At 40.3% G+C, this 13,605-nt stretch overlaps 1 protein-coding gene across 2 annotated transcripts in view; it reads left to right on the top strand.

Annotated features, from left to right (window-relative positions):
- Positions 1-2,904, top strand: part of LOC108702318 (B9 domain-containing protein 1) — a 40,522-nt gene extending 37,618 nt beyond the window's left edge. For both annotated transcript variants that reach the window (XM_041578715.1, XM_041578716.1), the window contains one exon: positions 2,608-2,904. In XM_041578715.1, coding sequence (XP_041434649.1) covers positions 2,608-2,753 — 146 coding nt within the window. In that variant the 3' untranslated portion in view covers positions 2,754-2,904. The remainder of the gene's footprint in view (positions 1-2,607) is intronic.
- The last annotated feature ends 10,701 nt before the right edge of the window (positions 2,905-13,605 follow it).

The following is a 13,605-nucleotide window of genomic DNA, read 5'->3' as shown; positions in this document are numbered from 1 at the left end:
CAGTTATGAAATAGGTAGAAGATGGAATTTTCCTGGGTTAGTTCTGCAGGAACAGCCCTCTATGGTTGTTTATAGCCTGTACAGAGAGGTAGAATAAAGCCAGCCTAGGAATCCCATTCTACTGAGCACAATTCTGCAGGAACAGCCCTCTATGGTTGTTTATAGCCTGTACAGAGAGGTAGAATAAAGCCAGCCTAGGAATCCCATTCTACTGAGCACAATTCTGCAGGAACAGCCCTCTATGGTTGTTTATAGCCTGTACAGAGAGGTAGAATAAAGCCAGCCTAGGAATCCCATTCTACTGAGCACAATTCTGCAGGAACAGCCCTCTATGGTTGTTTATAGCCTGTACAGAGAGGTAGAATAAAGCCAGCCTAGGAATCCCATTCTACTGAGCACAATTCTGCAGGAACAGCCCTCTATGGTTGTTTATAGCCTGTACAGAGAGGTGGAATAAAGCCAGCCTAGGAATCCCATTCTACTGAGCACAATTCAGCAGGAATGACTAGAATGCCCCCCCCCCATGCTGGAAATAACACAGCAGCAAAAGGTGACTAATACAATTTTCAGATCTGAGCAGCCTTTGCACTTGACCTACAAGCCCAAGAAAGCGCTGTTGTTATGTACAGTATATGTCTTGGATAGAAATACAATCTATGAACCTGCACATGGGACCTGTTGGCCTTGATATTTATTAGAATAGCTGATACATGAGAGCTCACCATAAACTCGCAACATGGGACGTTCCCTGTGCTAGGGCCCATCAGCCTGCCATATACTGTATATATATATATATATATATATATATATATATATATATATATATATATATATAAAATACACAAAAGCCATGAATATCTTGTAAATTATATCCTTATAAACTGTGAGTAGTGATGTCATCAGTTATAAACCGTGAGTAGTGATGTAATTTCTGTCACATGACTCACTAAAATTTGTGTATTATAATTAATAAAGTACCCCCAGTTGTAAAATATGAGGATATCATAAGTTACCGAGGAGTTCCTTCGGCCTCGTGTTTTTATATAACTTACAATATCCTTATATTTTACAAGAGGGGGTACTTTATTCTCTCTCTCTCGCTCTCTCTCTCTTTCTCTCTCTCTCTCTCTCTATATATACATATATATGTAATACACAAAAGCCATGAATATCTTTTAACTTATATCCTTGTAAACGGTAAGTAGTGATGTCATTTTTGTCACATGACTCACTAAAACTTCTGTATTATAATCAAAAAGTACCCCTTTATTAGAATATTTGAGGATATTAAAAGTAACCTCGGAGTTCCATGACCTGTATAAAAGCCGAAGGTCATCAAGCTCCTCTGTGACATATAATATCCTTATATTTTACAATAGGGGGTACTTTATTCACTATATATCTAATTCTCCTATACAGACAACATTTTCATCCTCAGTTGGGCAAGGTACTAGAACCAGGGCAGTAGGGCCTTTTTCTTCTGACTCTTTCCAGCGTTCAGATGGGCGTCGCTGACCCCATCTAAAAAGCAAATTCTTTGTAAGGCAACACACTTCTTATTACTGCAACTTTTTATTGCTCGTCTTTCTAGTAAGGTCCTCTCCTATTCATATTCCAGTCTCTTATTCAAATCAATGCATGGTTGCTAGGGGAATTTGGACCCTAGCTACCAGCTTGTTTATAATGCATTTTGAAGAGCTGCTGAATAAATAATAATAAATAACTATAAAATAACTCAAAAACCTTAAATAATAAAAAATGAAACCCAATTACAAATTGTCTCAGAATATCACTCTCTACGTCATATTAAAAGTTAACTCAAAGGTGAATAACCCCTTAAAGGGATGGTTCACCATTTAGTTAACTTTTAGTAATAAGAATTACTAATTCTAAGCAACCTTTCAGTTGGTCTTCATTATTGATAGTTTTTGAACTATTATCCTTCTTCTTCTGACTCTTTCCAGATTTCACACAGATGGTCACTGACCCCCATTTAAAAACAAATGCTCTGTAAGGCTACAAATGTATTGTTATTGCTACTTTTTATTACTTATCTTTCTATACAGACCCACTCCTATTCATATTCCAGTCTCTTATTCAAATCAATGCATGGTTACTAGGGTAATTTGGACCCTAGCTACCAGATTGTTTATAATGCATTTTGAAGAGTTGCTGAATAAAAAGCTAAAATTACTCAAAAATCTTAAATTAAATCTTAAATCTTCATATTCCAGTCTCTTATTCAAATCAATGCATGGTTGTTAGGGTAATTTGGACCCTAGCAACCAGATGGATAAAATTGCAATTGAATTAAGTTGAATAAAAAGCTAAATAACTCATAAAACACAAATAATAAAACATGAAAAATAATTGCAAATTGTCTCAGAATATCACACTTTACATCATACTTAAAGTTAATTGAAAGATGAACAACCCCTTTATAAGCACCTCTGGTTTCTTGTAGGGTTGTTTGCCATCTCTCTAACTGATCATGTGAATACACTCAAGCAATCGGAGTTATACTGGGGCCCCCATATGTGTATATGGGAAAGGAAGAGAAGGTGCCCGATTGACCCACATTGGTGATATTTCCAATTTCTCTTCCAGTTACCAGAGTCAGATCCCAGGGGTGTGTGACTGTCTCCTTCAATGTGGTCACCAAGGACCTGAAGAAACTGGGCTACAACACCGGCAATGGCGACTTCCACAAAGCCCACATAATGAGCCCAAGCATTGGATTGGTGGGCCCTTAATGATTAACTGTTAACAAGTTTTTGGAGACTTAAAGGGATTCTGTCATGATTTTTATGATTTAGTTTTTATTTCTAAATTACATTGTTTACACTGAAAATATAAAGTTGAATTCCTGAACCAGCAACTATTTTTTTAGGTGTAATATTGGTGTGTAGGTGCATCTCAGGTCATTTTGCCTGGTCATGTGATTTCAGAAAGAGCCAGCACTTTAGGATGGAACTGCTTTCTGGCAGGCTGTTGTTTCTCCTACTCAATGTAACTGAATGTGTCTCAGTGGACCTGGATTTTACTATTGAGTGTTGTTCTTAGATCTACCAGGCAGCTGTTATCTTGTGTTAGGGAGCTGCTATCTGGTTACCTTCCCATTGTTCTGTTGTTTGGCTGCTGGGGGAGGGGGGAAGGGAGGGGTGATATCACTCCAACTTGCAGTACAGCAGTAAAGAGTGACTGAAGTTTATCAGAGCACAAGTCACATGACTGGGGGCAGCTGGGAAACTGACAATATGTCTAGCCCTGTGTCAGATTTCAAAATTAAATATAAAAAAATCTGTTTGCTCTTTTAAGAAACAAATTTCAGCGCAGAATTCTGCTGGAGCAGCACTATTAACTGATGTGTTTTGAAAAAATAATTTCCCATGACAGTATCCCTTTAAAGAGCCTGTTTGTGGCAATACTGTTCGTTACTGACACGTTCAGGCAGTGGATCTCTCTACAGCTCCTGCAGGTTTCTCTTGAAACTAAAAATGCTGTGTTTTTTTATGCTATTTATGCTGTAAATCATTTTTTTAAACATATTTTTTTTATTACCTTTTTACAGTGTTTTTAATAATATATTGTGTAATGGGCTGGTTTTGTTAGGGGCAGTTGGGATTCCTGTGCTGCAGACTGTGATGGAATCCTGGTGTGCTTCATTCATGGCTGGCTGCTTGGAGTGCTGGGTCCGCACATTTCCCACTAGTGTCCTCTTTATTCTAATGTAATAGGAAAGCCTGAACACTTGTGGGATATGCACACAAACATACGCCAGTTGCAGTATGGCAGTGTCAGGCTAAGTGCATCAGTGGGGGAGGGGCAGTCGGTCAGTATCTATCAATGTATGATGAATTGAGCAATGGTGGGTTCATGCGGATCTACTGGATTAACTTTTATATTCTGTATATATCATTTGTAAACCAAAATTTTAATGATTAAAATGGCTGCTTTTATATCGTTCAGGACATTTTTTTTTTTTTTTGTTCCATGTGTGCCATCTTTTCCATGTATAGGGGAACGACGCCGGCAACTGTAACATGTTAACATTTAATTAAAGGGGAACTATCGCAAAAATGAACATTTAATTAATATAAGCTTCCTCATACTGAATTAAGAAACTTTGTAAATACAATCAATTAAATATTCTGTAGTTTATCTTCACTATTCCTCTGTCAGCATTTGTTTCTCTTCATTCTGTCTTCATGCAGCAGTTGGGTGTCAGATATTCATTGATAGTTAGATCTAATATGTCTTATAGGGGGCAGATGAATTAGAGCTCACTCAAATAACTGATTCCAGTACAAACAAAACCCAACAAAATAACTGCCTTTTGCACCAATTCTGCATGTAGAGAGACATGATGGTGAATTCAATAGAGTGACCTCTAATAAATCTTCTAGGCAAAAGGAGCCCCCCTATAAGATATATTGGATCATTTATCTGACACCCAACCAGGTCTGGACTGAGAATTAAAATAGGCCCTGGCATTTCAGGTACACAGAGGCCCAATAACACAGAGGCCCAAACAGCCCCCACCAGCCCACTAAATACTGACTTTCTATGGCACTTTATAGCAGCCCCTCTGGCATTTGCCAGAACTCACAGATTGCCAGTCAGATGCTGAGAGAGGGCTAGTGAAGATAAACTTGATTATTTCAGAAACAGTACAGAATTTTTCATTGATTATATTTAGCAAACTTCTTATTTCAGTATGCTGAAGCTTCTATTAAATTTCCATTTTCGCGATCATTCCCCTTTAAGCTTATCCAATGATTTCAAAGTTGTACCTGTCGTTGCTATTGAAAGCAGGATCTCTCTGGCCTTTCCATTCACCCTCACAATGCCCTGATAATTTGGATTTCCTGCCTAAATCCTTACAGTAAGTGATATAATTGACTCAAGTTGTACAGCCTGTAAAAGGAAAACTATACCCCCCAAACAATGTAGGTCTCTATAAAAAGATATTGCATAAAACAGCTCATGTAAAATCCTGCTTCATGTAAATAAACCATTTTCATAATAATATACTTTTCTAGTAGTATGTGCCATTGGGTAATCATAAATAGAAAATTGCCATTTTAAAAAATAAGGGCCGCCCCCTGGGATCGTAGGATTCACTGTACTCACAAACATACCAACAAACCATACATGTTAGGTCACATGAGCCAATTAACAGACAGAGTTGTGTCTTTTGCTTCCAGACTTCTTCCTGTTACAGTTAGAGCTGCAGTATTTCTGGTCAGGTGATCTCTGAGGCAGCACACAGACCATCACTAAATGATGGTTCAAGGCAGGAGATGTAAAAGGGCAATATTTACTTAAATATATATTCCAGTTTGGTCAGATTCTTTAATATGCAACTTAATATGATATGAACTATCTGTTCCTTAAGTGTTCATTTTGAGGGTATAGTTTTCCTTTAATTATGTATGAATCCATAGGGATTTTGTGCCACTTTCATTATACATTAGCAGAAATCGGGGTAATACTGAGCCTTTTTGGGCCCATTAGAGAACCTGACATCCATAGTCCACTCTTGCAACAACAACACAGTGCCAAATAGACGTTATAGAAGTTTATGGTGGAAATAAGAAATGGCTGATGAGACTGTTTTCAGACTGGGGTCCATCAGCGGATCCTCGGGTACGGTGGAAGGAAAGTCCGACCCTAAGAAGATTATTGCACTCCCTTACCCTATGGCTTCTTGTTGATTGTTTGCTTTTTTTTCCATGTGCCATTAGCAAAGCACCTTTTTCTAGTGGCCTGTATGTGGCTCACCCTCCAGTTATGGCAGTAACATCACCAAGATGGAGGCCGTCAGAAAGGGCAAGTTCTAGAAGAGAGTTTGTGTGAGTGTGTCCTTTAAAAACAGAAAATGTCATGTACTGTTCTTTTATTTACCATTGTACTTTTATTTGATCAATAATGCATGTGCTTGTATGTTCCGGCTTCTTTTTATTTTCAAAACTACAAACAATTACAGTAGGGGAAAAAAACACAGAAGGAAGGAAAGAAAGAAGAAGCAACGGAGGAAAGGAAATGAGGAAAGGTAACATGACATATATTATATTTGGCTTAATTATTCTGTAAATCAAGCCATGTACCCCATATAGCATCAAAGTTCTCAGGGAAACCTCTAGCTAAGTAGGTGAGTTTCTGGGCCTTGTGGCATTATATTAATTCTCTTAACTTTATTAAGGTTCCCTGGACATTTGTTTTAAAAAGTGGAATTTATAAGTATTTTCACCAACATTTAACATAGAGACGTCCATACAACTTTAAATTACCCACCCTATGCAAATTGAGCTAAGCTCAAGATCACTAGCAAATTTTCGAACGCTAGCGCATCTTCGCTTTGAAATGCTCGCACTGCCGAAATAACGCTGGTGAAAAGTCACCAGCGTGCGGCGCCCAGGACAAAACTCTGCATATCAGTGAATTGGTGTAGTCTGAGCACATTTGCGCCTGGCGAAGTGTTGCGATGAGTGCGAATCGGTCGCTGACGAAAATCCGCCGGTTACTGAATCTATAGTGTTTTTGGTTACTCAGTGTGGGGGTACCTTTGGGTTTGTTGCACCTCATGTAACAGTTCCACATATTTGTCTGTGATTGGGGTGCCCTCTATGTATTTTTGTTAGCCTGGCCGGTAAAAATGACGGTTGATCCCAATGTTATTAATAGGGAAAAAAGATAAAAATATAGGAAGGCCGGTGTTTTTTTCCAGAAAAGGTGGCAACCCTACTCCCAGGAACTAAAAGGTACATGGAGGCCTTTGTTGTGATTTCAGGTACCAACTTACCTGGGGAATTAATATATTTTCCCCAACAATATGCACAGCTGTTGTGATTGGAATGAGGGTAGGAGACCTGGGGGATAGGGGCCACCAAGATAGCCCTCCAGCATTCCAGAACATTCAAAAATCTGCTCCCTTCCACACGTCACCATCTTTGTTTGGGGCAGGGGCAAAACAACCTTTACAGGAATCCCATAATTTCTGTAGAGCTAACATGCTTGCTTTTGAAACATAACTGCTTCCCCCTACAGAGACTGCCCTCTACACGCAGGTTATTGCCTCTTCTGTTGTCAGAGGGATTCTGGGAGTTGTACCCAGGGCCACCATCGGGAGGTACAAGTGTTCAGGGCCCAGGCCTGAAGGGGGGACCAGCAGTGCTGAACTTTTCGAAAGAGCCAGGTCCCCTTTGACAGCGCCAAAGCCGTGCTGTCCTGTCAAAGTCCCGAACAGCAGAAAAGCCGAAGTCCCGAAGCGGCAAAAAGACCTGAAGCCACGAAAATAGCCGAAGTCACGAATCGGCGAAAAGACCCGAAGCCACGAAAATAGCCGAAGTCCCAAAGCGCTGAAAAGACCCGAAGCCACAAAAATAGCCAAAGTCCTGAAGCGCCGAAAAGACCCAAAGTCACGAAAGGAGGTGAAGTCCTGAAGTCACGAGTTCAATTCTACTGAACACCTAAGTGTGTTTTTTTATTTTTTTTTAATCCCCTGGCCACCAGTGTATTATTTTAATAATCTATAGGCCCCTGCCGCCAATGTTTTTTTTAAAAAAAACTTTTATGGGGGACCCTGGTGCCAATGTTTTTTTTTTTAACTTACAGAGGGGCCCTGGTCACCAGTTGTTTTTTTTAACTTGTAAGTGGGCCTTGACCACCAATGTTTGAAAAAATAATTTTATGGGGGGCCCTGGTACCACAGTTTTTTTTAACTTATAAGGGGGCCCTGACCATCAATAGCTTTTTATAACTTGTGTGTGTGGTGGGGGGTTATCTTTTTTAGTGCTGATGTCTGTGTGGTCTTTTTACTGTTGTGTGGGTGGGATATTGGGTGGGCTCAGGGGACCCAGAAAATGTTGTTGTACGGGGCCCCGTGATTTCTAATGGCGGCCCTGGTTGTACCTCAGCGCAAGGGTAGCAAGAGGGTTTCATAACCAGTTCTCCAATCTTCCTTTTTGATCAGGAGGAGAGGGGTGAACTATCATTAGTACAGACTCTGCATTGTGTAATAGAAATATCTACAGTATATATATCTCTCTATACTATATGTATATAATTGTGTGTGTATATAAAAGCTGCTTCATCTCCTGTAAAGTGCACATAAACTTTGCATCTCGTGCCATCTTTAATAAAGTACCGTATTAATGATTTCCACTGCTAATCACCTCCTTCCCTCTCAGTGGATAATCGTATTATTTTCCAGTAGAAATGTAGAAATCACATTACCTTTAGGATCCATTCCTAGGCAGTTTGACATAAACTGTCAGTGATATTTCGAAAAGGGCATTTGTAATTAAGTATTCCTGCTAATATCCCAGTTGTGCGTCAGAACAGCAGAATTTTGCCTGGCCCAGATCTCCCCTTTACCATTAAATGATTTTAAATCTTTAATGTTATTTGTAAATGTAGTTGCTTTTCTGCCTGTCCCTTTCTTCACTGCCGGTTCTGTCTCTTGAAATAATGTAGCGTTCTTCTTCCCAGGTCTGTTAATTAGCCGGCTTCTGTTTCATTGTTTCAAAAGTCAGAACAGCATCACTGGATACGCCGTGTGCTCAGTTTGGCAAATGCGATGGAATCCGGCCCATGTCAGAGCGGAGACACACGGCTGCTGGTGTAACTACACGTGGGAACAGCAATGATTCCCTTGTATTAAAGGAACACAAATCAAAGTGGTGGCGCTCCAGCATCAAATAATCATCAGCATGACTACAAGTAACATAAAAGTGTCCCTCTGAGCGTAATGAGTTATCTTTCCCTGCAGGCTTAAACTCGGCAATGGAGTCACACCCGCTCAGCCAGCAGGAAAACCCTTCTGAAATTTTGTCTCATCAGAGGATAATTACTATGGAAAATATATACACTTAAGGTTTATTTCCCCTTGAATAGCATGGGCCTTAGTGTGCATTTAATTATATGAACAGGAGCTGCCGTGTTGGTTTAACAATCCATGATCAACTTATACTAAATGTGCATAAACTGCCCTATGTATGCATTTATTGTATAGTAAAAAATGTACCCCCTACTGTAAATGATAAGGATGTTAGAAGTCACTAAGGGGTTCTGTGACCATATAAAGGCTGAGTTATACAGGGAACTCTGAGTATCACTCATGTATTATAAGGGATAATAATGTACCCCTTACTGTAAATGATAAGGATATTAGAAGTCACTGAGGGGTTGTTCTGTGACCATATAAAGACACAAGGCTGCAGGCTGAGTTATACAGGGAACTCTTAGTATCACTCATGTATTAAAAGGGATAATGTACCCCCTACTGTAAATGATAAGGATATTAGAAGTCACTGAGGGGTTGTTCTGTGACCATATAAAGGCACAAGGCTGCAGACTGAGTTATACAGGGAACTCTGAGTATCACTCATGTATTATAAGGGATAATGTACCCCCTACTGTAAATGATAAGGATATCAGAAGTCACTAAGTGACCTGTGACCTGTAAAGACTTTCATTTTCATTGCTTTTTTGTGTTATGTAAACTTCTGTGGAAGTATTAAGAGGCTGAGAAGTTTGCATGTGTCAATATTGCAAAGCACTGAATTAAATAGACTAGTTATATTTTACCCTTTCCAGCGCCCCCGTATAATGAAGATATCATCCGTGACATGAAAGGAGATCTAATGAGAGGAAGCCTTATCCGTTGCAATAAAGCTCAGCACAATAGCTGTTCCCTTGAACAGGTCACCCCCGAGCATGCTGGGAGGAAATTATTAAAGAGGGAGTTAATGGTGCCATCTTTCCTATTGTCTTCCATGAACAAAAACTGTTTACTCTGATTATTCCAATGTGAATTCAGAATCATTCAGTTGTGTGCGATGACAATGACTAACTGAGCGGCGCGTTCAAGCCTAGGGAACAAACAGGAAACAGATGACTTTTAGTTCGGGGAGGTTTAATTCTATATATAAAATCTGAAAAATACAGTTAGAGCTTGAGAAGTTGAAACTTTCTCTTTTGGGTTGGCAGAAAGTGCTAACAGGTGCAGGTCACATGAAGATTGAAGTTTGAGCCAACTGTTATGAATCTGGTACTGAATCTTTTGTCTCCCAATAGTTATATAGTTAAATCGTGTTGAAAAAAGACAAAGTCCATCAAGTTCAACCCCTCCAAATGAAAACCCAGCATCCATACACACATCCCTCCCTACTGTCACATAAATTCTATATACTCATATCTATACTAACTATAGAGTTTAGTATCACAATAGCCTTTGATATTATGTCTGTCCAAGAAATCATCCAAGCCATTCTTATAGTCATTAACTGAATCAGCATCACAACATCACCCGGCAGTGCATTCCACAACCTCACTGTCCTGACTGTGAAGAATCCCCTACGTTGCTTCAAATGAAAGTTCTTTTCTTCTAGTCTGAACGGGAGGCCTCTGGTACGTGATCCACTTTATGGGTAAAAAGGTCCCCTGCTATTTGTCTATAATGTCCTCTAATGTACTTGTAAAGTCTAATCATGTCCCCTCGCAAGCGCCTTTTTTCCAGAGAAAACAACCCCAATCTTGACAGTCTCCCTCATAATTTAAGTCTTCCGTCCCTCTAACCAGTTTAGTTGCACTTAGTCTCTGCACTCTCTCCAGCTCATTTATATCCCTCTTAAGGACTGGAGCCCAAAACTGCCCCCATACTCCAGATGAGGCCTCACCAGGGACCTATAAAGAGGCAGAATTATGTTTCATCCCTTGAGTTAATGCCCTTTTTTATGCAAGACAGAACTTTATTTGCTTTAGTAGCCACAGAATGACACTGCCCAGAATTAGACAACGTGTTATCTACAAAGACCCCTAGATCCTTCTCATTTAAGGAAACTCCCAACACACTGCCATTTAGTGTATAACTTGCATTTATATTATTTTTGCCAAAGTGCATAACCTGCATTTATCAACATTGAACCTCATTTTCCAGTTTGCTGCCCAGTTTTCCAGTTTAGACAAATCACTGTGCAAAGTGGCAGCATCCTGCATGGAACCTATAGTTCTGCACAATTCAGTATCATCTGCAAAAATAGAAACAGTACTTTCAATGCCCACCTCCAGGTCATTAATAAACAAGTTGAAAAGCAAGGGACCTAGTACAGAGCCCTGCGGTACTCCACTGACAACACTGGTCCAATTAGAAAATGTTCCATTTACCACCACTCTTTGTAGTCTATCTTTTAGCCAGTTCTCTATCCAGGTACAAATACTATATTCCAGGCCAACATTCCTTAACCAGTAACCTTTTGTGTGGCACTGTATCAAATGCTTTAGCAAAGTCTAAGTAAATCACATCCACTGCCATCCCAGAATCTGTAGTAAAAACAACTTACCCTGGTGGTCCAGTGGTGCAGCTGGGACGTCCGCCGCTCCGCTTCGGTCGCCATCTTGGATCCTTAAGAATGCGCGCACACGCCTCTTCGCAATTTAAAGGCGCTGGTGTGATGACGCCAGCGCGCAATGGCGCCTAATTTGAATGCATAACAGGCTTATTAAAGCCACAGGACCTTGCCCATGATAGGATCTGATTTCCTGTGGTTCCTGAACTTAAAGCTATTTGTTTATCTGTCTGATTCCTGTTTTGACCCCTGCCTGGCTAATTACTATTATGAACTCCTGATTCCTGACTACCTCTTCCTCTGAATCCCTTCTGATTGATTACCCAGTTTGACCCCTGCCTGCCTGACTATGCTAGTTCTCTGCCTGACCCAACCCGGCCTGATCTGACTGATTTTGTCTCACACCTTGTACTGTGACCTTCAGCCCAAAGACTCTTGCCTTACAGGTGTGCCCCTCTGCTTGTTTAGAACCCCTCGCCTTGCACCTCTCGTTTTAAGACCTGGCTGCATCTGAGTAGCTGAGGGCTCCTCCCGAAGGAAAAGGCAGCTGCTACTGGCAGAAGCATGAGCATTGGTTCTAGATTTAGGGTGCCAACCGTTACAGAATCAAGGTCCCTGCTCACCTTCTCATAAAAAGAAATTAAGTTAGTCTGGCAAGATCTATTACACATAAAACCATGCTGGCATACACTCATAGTATTATGATTTGCTATAAAGTCCAATATCTTATCCTTTATTAACCCTTCGAAAAGCTTTCCTACCACTGACGTCAGACTAACTGGCCTATAGTTTTGAGGCTGAGAACGGGATCCTTTTTTGAATAGAGACACCACATTAGCAATTCGCCAGTCTCTCTGCACTATGCCAGATCTCAATGAATCCTGAAAAATTAAGTAAAGAGGTTTAGCAATAACAGAGCTAAGCTCGCTGAGCTGGGATGAATACCATCTGGCCCCGGACCTTTGTTAATCTTAATCTTAATATGTTCTCTTTTGAATTTCCTCTTGTGCGAACCATGCATCATTAGTTGTATTACTAGAATCAGGACTATTAAGAAGGAAACCTTCATGAACTGGTAACCAATAAACTTGGTTGAGTTAATATATCTGGCAATCTCCTCCATATCAGAAGCAATTAGGATTGCTTTGCAGATTTCTTGGCCATACAATATATGTTCTGCTTGTTTGGCAATCTTTTCCCCAATTTCCTCACCTTGGCCCTAGGGACAAATGATCAGATTACAATGGTGGGAATAGAAACCATTGAAACATGGATCAATTAGCTTATGTTCTCCTTGATCCAACAGGAAAATCAAGCCTATCCGAACAACATCGGGGTGATTTTCAGACAGATATTGGCCAGGGCCCTATACACGGGCAGATAAGCTGCTTAATCGTCTAAAGGGCCCAAATCAACAGTTTCAATCTGCAGTATAACCTTAAGTAGCAATTGGTTGGGAATTGGCCCACAGATTTCACTTCTAGAGCTCCACCAAGAATGCAGCTGGTACACTCAGGCTGGGGAAGAGGTGCCTGTGATCTGATTTGAGGGTGCATTTTGCATGATGGCAGAAAGTCTAAAAAATTGAATCCTTTTATTGTGGAACAGCAGTTTGGGCATAGAGGAAAAGAGGGATGTGCAAATAGGGCCTATGGAGTATATTTTTAGGTAGGTGGAGAGGGTGATATTATTATAACAGGATGGCAGTATAGATGGTGACAGTGAGGAGTAACAGTCAAGAGAGGAGTGTGACAATTTTTGCTTGGGGAGGCTGCAGATAAAAGGCTTCAGTGGAGGGTTTACAATTTTAACTAAAAATACTGCAGTTGCTTTCTTTTTTGGGAAGTGTCTGACTATGGTAAAACCTCTGACCCTTCGGATGTTGTTTAAGAACAGCAAAAAGCTCCCACCATCAAAAAAGCAGAGATAGGTGTAACTTTAATCCTGCGGAGAATGAGGACCTGGGACAGGACTACACTACCATCTTGATAAGTCAACCCCTTACTCATCAGATTCTGCCCTATGATATTGAGTAGCACTTATATACTGTATAACAATTTCAGCCAGTGGTTGTCAGATGTTTGCCATTCAAGCCCCTTTTGAAGGTCTGACCTTTGTCTATGGTCCTCCTTGAAGGTTCAACATTTGGTTAGTGCCCCCCTTAGCTCATGAAATGTCTACCAATATAGCGGCCATAGTTCCAAGATTTTGCCCAAATTTACCTTCAAGTGAGGTTTTCAGGAGTATCTAGGAG

The sequence above is a fragment of the Xenopus laevis genome, chromosome 9_10S (genome assembly GCF_017654675.1).
Source record: "Xenopus laevis strain J_2021 chromosome 9_10S, Xenopus_laevis_v10.1, whole genome shotgun sequence".
NCBI lineage: Eukaryota > Metazoa > Chordata > Amphibia > Anura > Pipidae > Xenopus > Xenopus laevis.
The sequence above is the reverse complement of the archived record's forward strand: the minus strand, read 5'-3'. Positions and strand labels throughout refer to the sequence as shown.